Genomic DNA, 17,078 nt, shown 5'->3' with positions numbered 1-17,078 from the left:
ATGTTTTTGAGACTAACTTATAGTCACTGCATAAGAGTGAGACTGGCCTCCAGTTTTTAATCTCAGTGAGATCTCCTTTTTTTGGCAGAAGGGTAACCACCGCTCTTCGGCAGCTCAACGGCAACCCGCCCTCCAGCAAACCTTCGTTGAGCACCTCAAGCAGATCAGCTCCAATCTGTGACCAAAACGTTTTCAGAAAATCGACCGGTATCCCATCTATTCCAGGAGTTTTTCCGGACGCCATACTCTGGAGTGCTTCATGGAGTTCTCCTAAAGTTAGGGAACTCTCCAGGTCATTTTTAGATTCTTCTGAGATCTTGGGTAAGTTTTCACCCAAAAACCGTTTTCCACTTTCTAGCCTACCCTCACTCCTATACAGGGACTGATAAAAACTCACTGCCTTCTCACGAACCTCTCTAGGATTTTATAATAAATTACCATCCTCGGAACGTAAGGCATGAATTATACGCTTTTGCCCATTTTTTCTTTCATGGCCAAAAAAATATTTGGAAGGTGCATCCATCTGATCAACATTAAAAAAATTTGCACGGACTAAAGCCCCTTGCGCTTTATAGTCTATTAATTCTTTGAGCTCAGCTTTTTTCTTTAAAAAGGTTTCTAAATAAATACTATCACTTGAGGTTTGAGTCAATTCCTGTAAATCCATTATTTGTTTTTTTAGCGACTCCAATGAACGAGTTAAATCCTTTGTGACATTTTTAGTGTATTGCTGTGTAAACTGTTTTATTTGTACTTTGCCATAGTCCCACCATTGTTGTAGGGAATTAAAAGATGACTTTGTTTTTTTAAACTCTTTCCAAAAAAACTCAAAAGATTCTATAAAAAACTTATCATTTAGAAGACTTGTATTAAAATGCCAGTATGCGCTTTTAAATCTAAATGTATTCAAAAAGAATTTACAACTCACTAAATGATGATCAGAAAAGGATACTGGCGTGATATAGCATTTATTAAACATGTTCAATTGATGCTTAAAACAATACAGTCTGTCTAATCTAGCTAAAGATAAATTATTATCATGTGTATGAGCCCATGTATACTGTCTTTCATTTCCATTCAGAGCTCTCCAAACATCACACAAATCATATTTTTCAATTAAATGAACAAGACGTTTACGTGAGGCCATGTGGGGTTCAACATGATTTCTGTCTCGATCACATTCAGTACAATTAAAATCACCACCTACAAATAGTAAGTCTTCTGTACAACAATTTTGTAAGGTTGAGCAAAGGGTGTCTAAAAATAAAAGTCTTTCCACAGGTGCAATTGGAACATAGATGCAAATCAAAACAAGAACAAAACTTTGAAAAGTGGCTCGAACTTTTAACAATCGACCTTTTCGACATCGACATCATAAGAAATTGGTTTAAAGTTCTTATTAAATAAAATAGCAACTCCGCCACTTAAAGTAGAGTTGTGGCTTAAAACAGGTGTTCCATTGAACTCTTTCATCCAATCAATAACATTATCTGAGCTACTATGTGTCTCTTGTAAGAATGCTATATCTATATTTTTCTGTTGAATTTCATAAAATTTTTTTGCTCTTTTCTTAAAATTCCTTGCACCATTTACATTTAAAGAAGCGAGATGTATTTCACTCATCAAAAGAAAAGTTAGAAAGAAAAGATACACTCCATGATGCCAAAAAAAGGAGCTATCTCTATTCTTTATTTCACTTGCCATCTTTATTTAGGGCATTGTTAGTGTTCCTCACAATTTTTTTAAGTCTATAAACTTCCTTGTTGGTAAAGCAATCTCCGTCCATAAAACTCTTTGCTTTATCAGCAAACTGCTTTAGGTCAGGGAAATAATCTTTTACCCTTACTCCTCTCTTGTTTTTCGTCGATCTTAAGAACAATTTTATATCCTCAAGTTCGTAGCTAAGATCTACAACTTCACTTTGAGAAAAACTCACGCTACATTCTGAGGAATCACTGTCACTCTCGGTGTCTTGTGTCTCGTTTGCGTCATCAATTTTGCTAACTTTTGCCTCTAAAAAGTTGTTTTTTAATCTTCTTTTTTTAGGCATCTTAAAAAGGTTCTCTTGCTCCGTCAACTTTGCTTCACTAGTTTCACTTATAGCCGTTTGATTCTGTTCGTCATTTCTGCTGTCTTTTTGGCTTTCAGACAGAGAAACCGATGACTCACTAGAAACCGTAACTGCACTATTAGGACACGCCTCAGTTTGCTCATTCGGAGCTGTGGCTAACCCAGCCTCAGACTCCCCCGGAGGATTTTCTACAGTTTCTGTCACAACCGAGCCTCCACTCGGCACCGCTGTCTCCATCTCACCGTTACTTTCCTCACCTTGCTGAACCATTCTATTCTCATTCACACTAGCTTACCATAGCGAGACAATGCTTGAGTTAAGATCTCATCACTCACAAAAGGAGGTATGTTTGACAGTGTTACTCTTTTGGCAGGCAAAGAAAGAGGTAAAACTGACACAAACTCTCCACTAACTACAATTCCCCGCTCTACCAACTCATTCGCTTTTTCTACACTGTCCAAAAAAACCACTAAAGCATTATTCATCCTAGAAGCGGACAAAACACCTGAGTGTCCAACCACCTCTCCGACAGCCAAGCAACAGTCCTCTATGCTCACCGCGGACGTCACCTTCACTGCGTGACGCCTCGTAAGTGAGCACAAACCCTGCACCCGCTGGGCCGACATGCTTCCTAGAAAACGGACCGCACACGGCCCTACTTCAACACTAATTTACAGAAACACAAGCAGAAGAAGCAGCGTAGAGAGAAAAAAAGGAAAAAAAAGTTTCACTCACAGCATTCAGCAGCACTCAGCCTCGCCGCACACACCTCACTTCAACACACCCAACACTCACACCGGAAGGAGGGAGAGAGAGAGAGAGAGAGAGAGAGAGAGAGAGAGAGAGAGAGAGAGAGAGAGAGAGAGAGAGCAGACAGAAGTTTTACCTCACGCTCTGTAACATTTGTAAAGCAGCACGACTGTCGCGAGCAGACAGAAGTTTTACCTCACGCTCTGTAACATTTGTAAAGCAGCACGACTGTCGCGAGCAGATGTGGAGAAGCTGCCAGAAGAAAACTGAGGATTTTGAGGCCAGAATTCTGAGCTGAACGTGACACTGAAAAATACAAACACAAGCACATTATTCAGAAACATTACTGTGTGTTAAAGGCCCAGTGGAGATTAATACAACTAAACATGCTTTATATTACTTCTACACATTTCTATTTAGTTTATTTAATTATACATCATCATTATCGGTTATGTGCTTTAATCAAAACATTAATTCTCATTCATGTATTTAATGACATCAATCAAGGCTTAGGGATGAATTTTTAAAAACGTTATGGCACTTTTGTTTGCCTGTATATTGATTTATGGTCATTTATTTGAATGTTTATTAATGTTCTGACTCTGACCACATGAGCACATTCAGATTCATTCCTTGATGATTTCAAATGAAAAATAATGAATGTATGGACAGTCAGATTCTGAAAGTCACTAACATGTTTGATATGTTTTTATTTTAATGTTGATTGGCTGTAATTACAACACTCTTCATTTCATTAAACTATAGGATGATGGTTATGAGGTGTTGATGATTTCACAATAACAGCACAATATTTAGTATATTTTGTATGTGATTTGATTTGATAGATGTCAATAACTGATTGTGCTCCAGCAGAAATAAGAGCCAGAGACTCGTGTATAATAATCATGTGGTGTAAAATGTGAATGTGATCTAAATGTTTTGAACACAGCCTCAGTTACAGACTCGCGTGACTCTCACCTCTGACTGAGATCCAGCTGCGGGGTGACGCTCCTCTCTCTGTTTTACAGTAGTAGAAACCCTCATGTGACTTTGAGACAGTAGTGATGCTCATCTCTCCTGTCGTCTGATTCTGGATCAGTGATCCGTCTTTATAGAAACCAGCGCTGAGGATCGAGGGGTTTGTAGATCGATGTAAACAGTGTAGAGTCAGAGTCTCTCCCTCAATCACATGATCAACAGAACTCACAATCACTTCACCATCTACAAACACAAGACATCTGAGCTTTACTGCAAGTGTTAAGAATATAACAAAACAATACAAGTTAAATATTGAGGTGATCAACTGAATTGTTCTTTATGTTTTCTGAGCTTTTTATTTTTGTCTTGTGTTGTCTAACCCGATCTCATGAGAAAACAACTATTTTGCAACTTTTTAACTTGTTGTTTTTATTGTTGTTATTATTATTTAGAATGTGTCCTTTATTTTACCAGGAAATAATCCCATTGAGATATAAATCTCTTCTATCAGGGAGTCCTGGCCAATATAGCAGCACAAAACGTTTCACATAAACAGATTGCGAACACATAAAACCAGAAATAAGAAAAGAAAAAGTCTTATCCAGTAATCATATGAAAAAATGAGTAAAACATACACATTTCCTTCCGGTAGGACATTAAAAGGTTTGTAAACATATTTAAAGATGCGCTCATAATATTATACATTTCATTCCATAACGCAGCTGCAAAAGGAAAAGGCAGTTTTACCAAACCAAATATGTTCTAGGAACAATTGAACAATCTAGAAGATCTAGTCCTATAATTAAAAGTGTAATATGAGAAGAGATTATAGATATAAATTGACAATTTACTTAACAATGCCTTGGCAGTAAACAGCAGCATATGCATTTTCTCTTTTGGTACAAAGAGGACCAACCAATTTGTACAAACTCCAGTGAGTGTAGATGTTGTGATTATAAACCGGACTCACCGTGTGCAGTGATGTTTCGAGGACGGCGTTTCTCTCCAGATTCAGACTCACACCAGTACACTCCAGTGTCAGATGAGCTGAGAGAGTCGATTACACATGAAGATCCTGTTTGTATTGAACAAGTTTTTGTGTCTTTGTCTGTGTATCTTCTCACTGTCCATCCAGCAGAGTTACTCTGATCCTCACAGCTCAGAGCGAGAGAGTCAGAGGAGAAGTGTTGACTTCGGCTGGGTTTGATGACCAGAGACACTGAAGCAGAAACACCTGAAAAGAGCAAAATCTCAATCTAAACTGACACACAGAGACTGCAATGAAACAGAAATACGGACGATCACAAACACAAATCCTCACCAGTGACCCACAGTGGCTGTGTGCTGCTGTTGTGTGTGTGATAGGCTGGCCGTCCTCTCTCTGCTCTGCATGTATAAACTCCTGTGTGCTGTAGAGACGCAGGACTGAGAGTGTAAGATCCTCCAGCTCCTCTGCTGCTGTCTGACAGATGATCATGATCTCTGAACCAGCTGAACGTCCAGCCTTTAGAGGAGCCTGAAACCTCACAGATCAGAGTCCCTGATTCTCCTTCAGTCAGCCACGGCTGTGGAGACACTCGCACGACTGCCTGAGCTCCAGCTGAACAAAACATCATGAGTTACAGAGCCGTAGAGAAACTGATGGAGAAGCTGATCACAACACACACACACTCACCTGATACAGTCAGTGTAACAGCATCACTGCGCTGAGAGTGTTGAGTCTTCATCTGTCCTGTACAGGTGTATTTACCGCTGTGACCGTCTCCAACACTGCTGATGATCAACTCTTGTGTTGAGGTTCGGCCGTCAGTGTTTTTATACCGGCTGTTGGTTTCCTCTATTTCCCATCTGTATGTCCACTCAGTGTCTCCTCCCCACTTTATATCACATCTGAGAGTGACTGTTTCTCCTCTAAACACTCGTTCATCAGGTCGTACCGTCACCACAGCTTTAGGACTCACTGTACAAACACAGATTATTGCATTTATAGTTTTAGACGTTGTGTAGATATTGTCTCTGATCTGTATATGTTGCATCACACACTACATTCTCTCTCACCTGGAACATTTACCCACAGTGCATCACTGTATTGTGTGTAATAGACTGGTTTCCCTCTTCCAGCTCTACACCAGTACTGGCCTCCATCAGACACTGAATCAATCTTCAGTCTGTAGGGGTTTGTGTCTGTCTTCTCAGTCTCAGGGTTCAGTGTGTGTTTGTACCAGTAAAAGTCCCAGTGTCCAGTGGACGGACCCATGCCACAGGTCAAAGTCACTGTGTTTCCTGTCAGTGCAGCTCCTGCAGGATCTGATGTGAGTTCAGGCTTCGGCTTTAGATCTGCAGGAGAACAAGAACAGATTCAGATCCTCAAGAGTCAGAGTTCAGCTGCGTTACACACATCACTGAGTATTTGTCTGCAACAGAAAACTTGATTCTGAGTCTTTGCCCAGAAAAAGACGACTTAATGTTGATGCACATGGAACATCAAATATCAGAGTAATAATATTGTAGAGGTTGTTCGACAGGTTTTTTGTGCATAATATGCAGACAATACTAAAATAGTGAACTTGCTACTAAATTTTAATATGTACTCCTGCATCTGAACAGAAAATAATGACTAAAAGTGAATTGCTTCAGTCCTCTTGTTAGAACAGATGTGGCTGAAGAGCATAAGAAAAGTGTTGAACCTTAAATATTGATTTTAAATGATCATTAGACTGAATGAGCCCGCAGCTGAAATATGACTGAAATATGCCGTTAGCTGCTTGACCGATCCGGTTATCAGAGATCGTATATTTACGGTATGTTTGTGAATTTGCATTGTTTGACCGCTGTTATAGAGACAGAGCGACACGCGTCATAATCTGAAGACCAAGCCCACACCGGGGGGGAAACAATCTAACGCTCTCCATTGACTTTGCATTGCGTGATACGCCTCCTTTTCATTTCTGACTTAACAAAAACAGAACAATGTCTAAAAGCTGATATGTGACAAAGTGTACAGCAAACAAGCTAGAAAAACAAAAAACCCAGAAGTTTTGATAAGCTGTTGACAAAAAAGTGGATACAGGCCATTGAGACATGTTATATTACACTGAGAACTACGCCCACTGGAGGGGAACTTAATCAGAGACAGGAAATATAATATATAAAACTGACATTTGGATATTTGGCTTAACAGTGAAATGTTTAGGTCCACTGAGCTACCGGGTGCTTCATGGAAGTTAATTGTACTTTATTTAATGATTTTGTTTGAGTTGTTGTTTGCTTTTGTTTACACAATTCTGTTTTGTGTTTATTGTAGTTTTGTTGTGGATTTATACTTAATTATTTTCCCCTTTCCTTATTTTCAGTAGTATGTTGGGAAGGAGGGATGTATTAATGAGAGCCTTGTTTGTTTTGTATTAGATTTATCCTTTTGTATTATAGGGTAAGTTGGTGCATCTTATTATTTTGGTTGTACTATTGTTTTTGTTCTTGAATTACGTGTGAGTAGTCACCCTCAGGTTGTTCCAAACCTGTATGAGTTTCTTTGTTCTGCTGAACACAAAAGAAGATATTTAGAAGAATGTTTGTAACCAAGCAGATAGAGCAACCATTGACTACCATACACTCTAAAAAAATGCTGGGTCAAAATAACCCAATTTGGGTTATTTTGGCAACCCAACGCTGGGTCAAATATGGACTAACCCAACGCTGGGTTATTTTAACCCAACTGGTTGGGTTAAATCTTTAACCCAACATGTTGGGTTGTTTTATTTAACTCAACTATTGATTAAAAATTACTACATTGCTGGTTAAATAAAACCCTGAAATAGGTTTGAAAATAATGAGTGCAGAGAATTACCAGAGGAAACAGTAATAATCAAAAGGAGAAGATTTATTAATAAGAGAGCAAATTTAAGATAAAAGAAATTCATAGAAAAAGGCAATATTTTCATGCTCAATGAACATTTAATTCCAATTTGTTTAGAAATATTTAAAAAAATAAATAATATCAATAAATTACATTAGCTTTACTTTTAACATTTACATTAAATACATTAAATACCCTTAAACTCATAGCTTTTATCAAATTGGCACAAGAACACAGTGGCACAATAAAATGCGTTAGAAACAGTATGCATTACTTTGACAATTTTCCATTTATGAACTCATAACATCTTAGAGAGGGTTGTGGTTCCAGTACTGCTTAACATGACAAGTATCCACGGAGCAGTCTTACTGATGGAGATTCTGTTCCTGGGAGTTTGTAGACAACAGTTTGCAAAAATTCCCACACTGGTGCGCACTGCTTTGGGAAATGAATGTCCAAAACATAAAAAACTTTAAAACATGTGTCCACAGCACCAAGGAGAGTGTTTGCCTGTAGTGCCTGTTTGCCAACTATTACAAAGGCCTGATGGCACTGACTGTCATCCCCAAGACCAAGTACAAAGGGGAAGGGTTTAGTGAGCTCAGCCTCCTTCAAAAATTCCACCATGTTGGTCCCAACCTGTTAAAAACAGAAGAATGTTAAAAACATACAACTCACAGCACAATGTAGCATTATATACAAAAATAGGGGTGGGACAAAATATTGATATGGCGATATATTGTTGTCCTTCACAGTGTGATGCAAGAATCGATACACTGGCGCCAAATATCGATATTCTAATTGACAAAATAAGGCACTCTAAATTAGTAGTCGACCAATATTGATGGCCGATGTCGGTATCTTAGAGAGCAGGGTGGTCGATGGCCGATATAAAGCCGATATTTTTTAAATATATATATATATATATATATATACACACACACACACAAACATAAAATTATATATATGATTTTTATTTATATTATATATATATATATATATATTATAAAACAAATCTTTAAAATAAACATGCTTATACTTTAGATGGCATCTTCTTGAATCTGCAATCCTGTTACAGTATTTTTCACAATTAAAGTAATTGTTTAAAAATATATGAATATGTGGAAAAAAGGAAGTAGGCTAAACACTGCAACAGGGCTCTCAGTCATTTTGGTAATTTCATGCGCACTGGTAATCATATTTTTTTCAAATAAAGACAAGGTAATTCTAATTTTACATACAGCACACAGTAAAAACGATATGAATATGACACCGTGGGCAAATGGATACAGCACAGCATATTTTAAAATGAAGGATTTAAGGTTTTTCGATCGCATCTCCAGTGAAGCTGATCTTCTGTTCGCATTCACTCACTTCACACGGACCGACCGTCACTCGCAGTAACACGTTTATGCAGGCTAAAAATGCACACTTCACAAGATATCAGCTGGATTCGATTAAATCTGCAAGGTTTGTGAAATTAAATGTTTATTAGATATTCAGAAATTTGTTTACATGATGTAGATGTGCATTTGCTGAATGTTGATGGTAAATGATAAAGTATTTTCTAGCCTAATTGTTTGCCTTTTCTGTTACAAATAATAAAGCAAACACTGTACTGGCATTTTGTTTTCATAGTTAGATATTGTGATGCATCATTATAGGATTCCTTAGCAATATACAAATTATCGCAGAATCGCTGTTTCGTGATATTATCGTTATCGTGAGCCATATATCACGATAGTACAGAATCGTGAGGTTCCATGCGATTCCTACCCCTATCCAAAATCAATCCTTATTTTAAATATAATGCAGTTTACTCAAATGGCATTTTACATTAATTTGCATAATTAGTCCTTTAGTCTTCATAGGATGCTTCTCAAATGCTCCTAGTGAGGCTGTGTCTGTCCAAGTCCAGTCCTTCTGGAGGCTTCTAGGATATAGAGTTCTGCTCAGTATTAAATCCTACAAGGAGACTAAGTGCGCATGGCTTTGCAATAGTATGTCATAAATGTTTTCAACCCCATGGTCGAGCACAAAAATAGTATTAAAATAAAAAATACAAAAAAGCAATTATATTGGAAATCTTTATATTAACTAACTTTCTATTAAAGCAGTCCAGGTAATGACAAATGTTTGTGGTCCCTGAGTGGCATTATGTAATTAATTTAGAACATACGTTACATAACATTAGGGCTGTTGAATATGCCGAAATTATTGAAATATCACAAATGTACATATCGCAATGCCTTGCAATAACTGGGTCGTATCGCATATTGATTCTTGGATTATTAATGAGTTACCGCATATCAGGTTTTTCTTCAACAGTTATTTTCTGATTCTAAGTCATGACAAATACAGAATGTAATACTTTGAAATTACTGTTGATACTGTTGCTCTTATAATGGCCTGCATAGTGATGTGTGCAATGTTACATTACTTACATTCTTGAATTCAATGAAAGACTTGATATTTTCTTCCAAGCTTGGTTTGAACATTTTCATCCCGTTTTTGTAGATAGGGGTGGGCAGTATCACAGGTAGCAGCCTGAGTGCAATGTCACTTTGGGCTTCTGTGCAGATTAATATTTTGTATCAATTAATTATTTTATTGTCATTATTTTAAGGCAGAGGTCTTCACCCTGCTCCTGGGGACCCCCGGTCCTGCAAAGTTTATTTCCAACCTGCTTCTGCACACCTGCCTGTGTATTTTCAAGTGATCCTGAAAAGCTAAATTAGTTGGTTCAGGTATGTTTGGGTTGGAGCTCAACTCCACGGGACGGTGGGTCCCCAGGAGCATGGGTTGAAGACCTATGTTCTTGCATTCACAACTGTACCTGGAGACAAATTGTCTACTTTGTGGAGAAGCTCCTGAGCCTTTTTCTCCTGGCTGGCAAAGTGAAGGATTTTGTCTTTGAAACTCAATTTCCAATTTTGACAAAGTCTCTCTGCATGGTCGGGGAATAAAATAGAGAAGTCTTGTGAAATCTGAAAATGACAAATCAATAGTGCATTAGCTTATTTTAAACACTTTAAAGGCAATGATCTGTCTTCCGTCTTTATTGAATGTATTTAACCCATTTCAAAGCTTTTTCAAGTTGGTTTTTAAGACTATTAATTTTCCAGAACAGTACAGGCATTTCCATATTTTAAAATATATCCCTACAAGACACAATGTTCTTCAGCTAACACCACTCGAGAGATTGCAAAAAACAAAATATGTTACAGGGCTTCAGACTGTGACTAAATGGTAACATGAGGGTGAGTAAAATAATGACAGACTTTTCATTTTTGAGTGAACTATCCATTCAAAGCCCGGAACACACCTTTGCCTTGGTTGCACTGGTGTGCCTCAATTTTTTTATTTAGGTGCACCAGCACAAAATTTAGGTGCACTCAAATTTTTCCTCGTCTCGCGTTGCCTGTAACGCCACAATTTCAAGGTCACCTTTTTATCACCCTCCATATACATTCATATATATTATGTAAATGCTTTTAAACAAGAATAAGGTGTAGGTAAAAAAATATATATTTTTTTAAGCACAATTATACTGTATATAATAATAAAAAATAAATAAAAAAAAATTTGTTTAAAGTGCTGTTCATTTGTACATTGTTCAAGTTAGGGTTGGATTAGGGCGAGCATTATCTTCCTCCTCGAAAGGCTGACTGTGAGAAGTCAGAGGTCTGCTGTCAGACCTCAATGTCAATGTCTCAGGCAAGTGTGTTGAATGACTGGATTCTTCTGTCTCAGCCTCTATATGGTGCTGGAGCAGATGTCGCTTAAAAGATCTGCTGTAATTAAATGTCCTGTGACACCCAGCTTGGCCACACTCAAAATAACTTGATGAACTATGTACATTATGCATTCTCCTTAGGTGAGAAAACAAAAAACGAACATGGGCCCCAACTGTTTTTTTACACTTAAAGCAGATATATCCCATCTTAAATGTGGATTTCTTCACTCACAACAAGGAGCTCTCTCAGGTGCTTTTTAAATTTCAGACGTAGGCCTGTCTTTGGTATCATTGCTTCAAGTGATTTTTCATCAAGCAGCAGGAGGGTTTCTTCATCAATTTGTTCATCTGTAAAGAGAAGGAAACAAGAGACAAGAGAAGAATATAAGAAAACTGACCTATTCAGAGCTCAATGGGTTTTAATGAACATATAAAGAAGTGCATTTTAATTTTACTTAAAGTTTACCTTTAAAGCTTGGTATCAAGACATCCAAGTTCCATTCTTTCAGCTTCTCCTGTACAAAATGATCCATTATCATAAGCTGTTTTTCTGCAACCTGTCAGTGGGAAAATGGGCAAATTGACAGAGGCTGTGAGTTTTCAGTAGTCATCACGTTTCTTAAAACATTTAAAATGAGACAAAATGTCTGTATATCAAACAGATGAGAATATGAGAAATTCGAATACACTTAACTTTTGAGCAAATACTTTTTTTTAAATCAATGACTGACAAAAAAGACAACTGTGCACTATACAACAATAAGATTTATTTATTTTTGGCCTATACAGATATTTTCCATTTGCTCACTTATTTGAACTTTTGTCATTAAAACATAACTGTTTTGTTCATGTTTTAAATAATCAAAAGTCAAAAACACATGCATTAAAGGGACAGTTCATCCAAAAATGTAAATTCTGTCATTAATTCCTCACCCTCATGTCATTCCACACCCGTAAGACCTCTGTTCATCTTCAGAACACAAATTAAGTTATTTTTTATAAAATCTGAGAGCTTTCTTACCCTGCATAGACAGCAACGCAACTACTATTTTAACAATGTCCTTACTACCTTTCTGGGCCTTGAACATGGTAGTTGCGTTGCATGAGGGTGAGTAATTAATGACAGAACAGAATTTTCATTTTTGGGTGAACTAACCCTTTGAGATATAGACTGTCTAGTTTATTGCTGTATATTCAAATCTGTTTCACTGAATCCATTTTTCCAGGATCCATTTAATACCCAAGAGGCAAATATTATTATTATTATTACTATTATTATAATATATAAAATGTATTTTGTACAGATTTAATTGTGTTTTACACAGAGAGAAACGTTGGATTATGCAACAGACATATTCAGTGCCTTCTCGTAGTTCATTAATAAACTATCACTTTGTTATGTCTGTGTAGATATGACCATATGACTATGGTTTTAAATTTCCACGCAAGTGCACCTTCTAACATTACAGATATGTCACACATGAACTCACTCATATGCTTTGTATAAAGCCATGTCTCAACATCTTGAGATATTAATGTGTGTGTGTGTGTGTGTGTGTGTGTGTGTGTGTGTGTGTGTGTGTGTGTGTGTGTGTGTGTGTGTGTGTGTGTGTGTGTGTGTGTGTGTGTGGCATGTTTTTGTGAAATATCAGGACACAAATGTGTATAATGACATGGGTATGACATAGGTATTACAAAAAGAGGGTGAAATATGAGGACGTTCCCCATGTCCTCACTTTTCAAAATGCTTATAAATCACACAGAACAAGTTTTTTTTCACAGAAAGTGAACTGCACAGTCTCCTGTGAGGGTTAGGTTTAGGTTTAGGGGCAGTGTAAGGGGATAGAAAATACGGTTTGTACGGTATAAAAACCATTACGCCTATGGAATGTCCTCACATTTCACAAAAACAAACATGTGTGTGTGTGTGTGTGTGTGTGTGTGTGTGTGTGTGTGTGTGTGTGTGTGTGTGTGTGTGTGTGTGTGTGTGTGTGTGTGTGTGTGTGTGTTGTAGCTTGTTGGTCTAGAGCAGTGTTTCCCAACCTTTTTTCAGTCATGGCACCCTTTGAAAATGTTCTCCATTTTGTGGCCCCCCCACACTAGGAGTGTAACGCTACAGATTGCTCACGGTTTGGTTTGTATCACGGTTTTAGGTTCGTTTTGGTACGGTTCAGTATTTGCTATGTTCAGGGAAAAAAGGACTACTGTCAAATAAAAATAAAGAAAATAATAAGAACAAATAATTTAAATACAAGCAGCAGCACATATAAATACTATTGAGCAAAGATACTAATAAAATAAACTATGCTTTTCAGGTACGTCTAACATTAGTTTTCAGGTACAGAAATTGATCAAATGTAAAATAACATTGCATATTTGACTGTATAAATCAAAGATTAATCCTATTAAACTTACAAAAGCTATTCAATCAAATATATATATATGAAGGACTTTTACACGGCACCCCTGCTCTCGTCAGACGGCACCCACCCCGGTTGGGAAACACTGGTCTAACGGTTAATAAGTAAAACTGTATATTATTCTGTCTGAAGAACCTTCTCTCTGTTTATAGATACGAATATATGACATACGTTTAGCTGTAGGTAACTTAACGTTACTCTGCAGTAGAGAAAGTCAGACAATAAAGTCCTCTTGACTCTTATTCAAGACTCACTCTAGTGTTTCATGACTGGACAAAAACACGGTTTGGAAGATGGACTCATGATGTACTCTCTAATATTGTTAATTTTAAACAAAAAATGCGATAAACCCCTGACGCGAGTGTCTTATCACAAAGCAAACGAGGCTCGCGTGTCTGTCGACTATCGACCTTAAAAAACCCATTATGAAGACACATAATGTTAGCGAACTAAATGACTCACATAAGTCACATATTTCTGGGGAAATGTTGGCCAAAAGAGACATGTGAATTATTCAAAAGGCAGGAAAAAGCTGTATAACAAAGTATAGGCTTAACAAACCAAAGAACGAAGCTAGGGGTTAACGTACTTTTTAAGACTGTTGTGTCGTGTGAATCGCCCTATTTTGCATACTTTTGCATTTTTCTGGGGTACAGTAATAGTTTTCTAGATTAAATACTCTAAAACATACCTTTTTTCTCAGAATAACAGCTGTCCTCGCTGAAAAACGATACCTCCTGAGTCCTGAGGTGATTCAAATGGCCGCGAAGGTAGAGTTGTTGGTCTGAAGTCTTGTTTGAGGCATTGATGGGGGAGGGGTGAGTTCACTGTTTCAACTGTCAGAATACTTGACCCAACCGGTAACCCAGCGGTTGGGTTACACAAAAAACATCCCAACACTGAGAAAATAACCCAATAAAATGACCCAACAGTCTCAACCCAGCGGTTGGGTTAAAAAAATAACCCAGCATTTTTTAGAGTGTAGTAGTATCTCTATCTTTGTTCTGTCTGCTTGGTTACAAACCTTCTTCTAAATATCTTCTTTTGTGTTCAGCAGAACAAAGAAACTCATACAGGTTTGGAACAACTTGAGGGTGAGTAAATTATGACAGAATTGTCATTTTTGGGTGAACTATCCCTTTAACAGAATTTAGTTTCATTCCTGGGGACTTACCAGGGTGGTATAGTCACTGGTTGTCAATCTTTAAATTTAACTTTTACCCTCCCCTCGCTCCGCCACAATTACATCAAAAATGTCTCTAATTACTGGTAAAAACGGAACATTGATATTCATGTCCAATATGTGTATGTGCTTTTGAATCCTCACAGCACACAATTGCAGTTTGTACAATATTTGCATAATTTAATAGTTAAAAAAAAAAAAAGAGTGTGATGGGGTCATGTCTCTCGATTTGTGTGTGATGAAATGATGAACACACTCACCTGATACTGTCAGTGTAACTCCATCACTCCTCTGTGTGTCCTGTGAGGCTTCAGTCTGAGATCCTTCACATATGTACACACCAGCATCAGACCGATCCACAGATGGGATTGTATAGATCTGGTCTTGTCTTCTCATGTCATATTGATCTTTATACCATCTGTACCTCCAGACTCCTGCCTCCTGTATGCCACATGTGAGAGTGACCGTCTCTCCTCTGAACACACGGACATCAGGATGAACACGCACTACAGGTTTGGGTCTCTCTGTGAAAAGAGCTTGAAAAAGAGTTTGAATTTAAAACTCAAAATTAACTTTCACTGACAAAACTATAAAGTAAAAGAGTGCTTACCTCTCACTGTTATCTGAACTCTATTACTGTCGTGTGTGTAGTAGTTTCCTCGCTGTGCTCTACACACGTATGTTCCTCCATCAGAGACGCTCACAGAACTGAGTGTTTTAGTTCCTGCGTCATCACTGGATTCAGGGTTTGAGTCTTTCCTCCAGAGAAACGTCCATCCAGTTGAGCTTCTCATGTCACAGCGGAGAGTAACTGTGTCTCCAGTGAACACTGAACTCTGGGGCGTCACACTCACGGTCGGCTTCGGTTTATCTGTAAGAGACAGTGATGCAGTGTTGAGCTCATTTATAGTGTTATTGGTCATAGTTTCAGTATTCTTCTGATTTTATCATGTTCATGTAATTTATTTTGATTTAAAGGGGTTTGTCTTTTCTGCTCCCACTAGTGACGCCAAACAGAAAAACACAAATATAGATTTTGAGAAGGAAATCCCAGCACTTTCAAATAATAATGTTAAAGTCTTAAACTCTACAGACCCAGTACATCATCAAGAATATAATTTAAATGTTAAATGTCTGTGGAGGAGCTCTGACCTCATGTGGTAACATTTGAAAGCGTATAATGTCTACTTTCTGGAGATATTCATCACTGTGGCATTTGTTTTACACAAAGTAACTTATTTACACTAAATTACTCTGAGACCAATTATGTTTAAATTATTGATTAAACATTGCATACATTTTAAAATCTTGCTTATTACTTACAAAGCACTAAATGGTTTAGCTCCCCAATACTTGAGCGAGCTCTTAACATATTATACTCCATCACGTCTACTGCGGTCTCAAAATTCTGGCCAGTTGATAATACCGAGAATATCCAAATCAACTGCAGGCGGTCGATCCTTTTCCTATTTAGCACCTAAACTCTGGAACAGTCTTCCTAACATTGTTCGGGAAGCAGACACACTCTGTCAGTTTAAATCTAGACTAAAAACACATCTCTTTACTGTGGCATACACATAAAACACTTTTTCAATGAAATGATTGTTAGGCTGCATTAACTAGGTCAGCTGGAACCGGGAACACTTCCCATAACACCTGATGTACTCGTTACATGATCAGAAGAATGGCATCTACGCTAATGATAGTCTTGCTGTTTTATCGCGAGGTTTACTGCAGTCAGCCAAATCCGGGCCGGATCCAGTTCAGATGGTGGACCTGCGCCCAGAGAAGACCAACACAGGACCCCGAAGTGTCTGCAGAGACCGTGATTAGACTCCCCCTGCTACTGCCTCATCGACATGGCATCTCAATAAACCCGTCTCCGGCGTGTTGACTCAGATTGTTCGAATTTTACAATTAAATAATACTTAAATCGATATGTCATCCTCAATAAACCCGTCTCCAGCGTGTTGCCTCTGATCATTCGAATATTGCACTTTAATAATTATTTAATCAACATCATCCTCAATAAACCCGTCTCCAGCATGTTGCCCCCGGTCCCTCGAATATTCTGCTCTATTATG

General features: G+C 37.8%; 2 protein-coding genes across 3 annotated transcripts in view; both read right to left on the bottom strand.

The window, feature by feature from the left end:
• Positions 1-953: 953 nt before the first annotated feature.
• LOC307122418 (Fc receptor-like protein 5) overlaps positions 954-17,078 on the bottom strand; it is a 77,697-nt gene continuing 61,572 nt past the window's right edge. The window contains exons 7-14 of the mRNA XM_079846403.1: positions 15,605-15,865; positions 15,255-15,530; positions 5,858-6,136; positions 5,475-5,759; positions 5,121-5,399; positions 4,770-5,033; positions 3,800-4,042; positions 954-3,127 (exon numbers count right to left, since the gene is read on the bottom strand). Of these exons, the coding sequence (XP_079702529.1) occupies positions 3,018-3,127; positions 3,800-4,042; positions 4,770-5,033; positions 5,121-5,399; positions 5,475-5,759; positions 5,858-6,136; positions 15,255-15,530; positions 15,605-15,865 (1,997 nt within the window). The 3' untranslated portion in view covers positions 954-3,017. The remainder of the gene's footprint in view (positions 3,128-3,799; positions 4,043-4,769; positions 5,034-5,120; positions 5,400-5,474; positions 5,760-5,857; positions 6,137-15,254; positions 15,531-15,604; positions 15,866-17,078) is intronic.
• On the bottom strand, positions 7,661-14,710 carry LOC307122420 (uncharacterized protein). 2 transcript variants are annotated; one of them, XM_079846404.1, is made up of 6 exons: positions 14,503-14,710; positions 11,858-11,948; positions 11,624-11,739; positions 10,492-10,642; positions 10,100-10,227; positions 7,661-8,294 (listed from the first exon to the last, which is right to left on the bottom strand). In XM_079846404.1, exons 2-6 carry the CDS (start codon positions 11,928-11,930, stop codon positions 7,992-7,994), a joined length of 771 nt encoding a protein of 256 aa, XP_079702530.1. In that variant the 5' UTR covers positions 11,931-11,948; positions 14,503-14,710; the 3' UTR covers positions 7,661-7,991. The 2 variants fall into 2 exon arrangements, with proteins under 2 accessions (XP_079702530.1, XP_079702531.1); XM_079846405.1 differs by lacking the exon at positions 14,503-14,710 and having other exon boundaries at positions 7,663-8,294; positions 11,858-12,460.

The sequence above is a fragment of the Gobio gobio genome, assembly GCF_949357685.1.
Source record: "Gobio gobio genome assembly, contig: scaffold_119, whole genome shotgun sequence".
NCBI classification, from domain to species: Eukaryota; Metazoa; Chordata; class Actinopteri; order Cypriniformes; family Gobionidae; genus Gobio; species Gobio gobio.
This window is presented reverse-complemented; position numbering and strand designations above follow the sequence as displayed.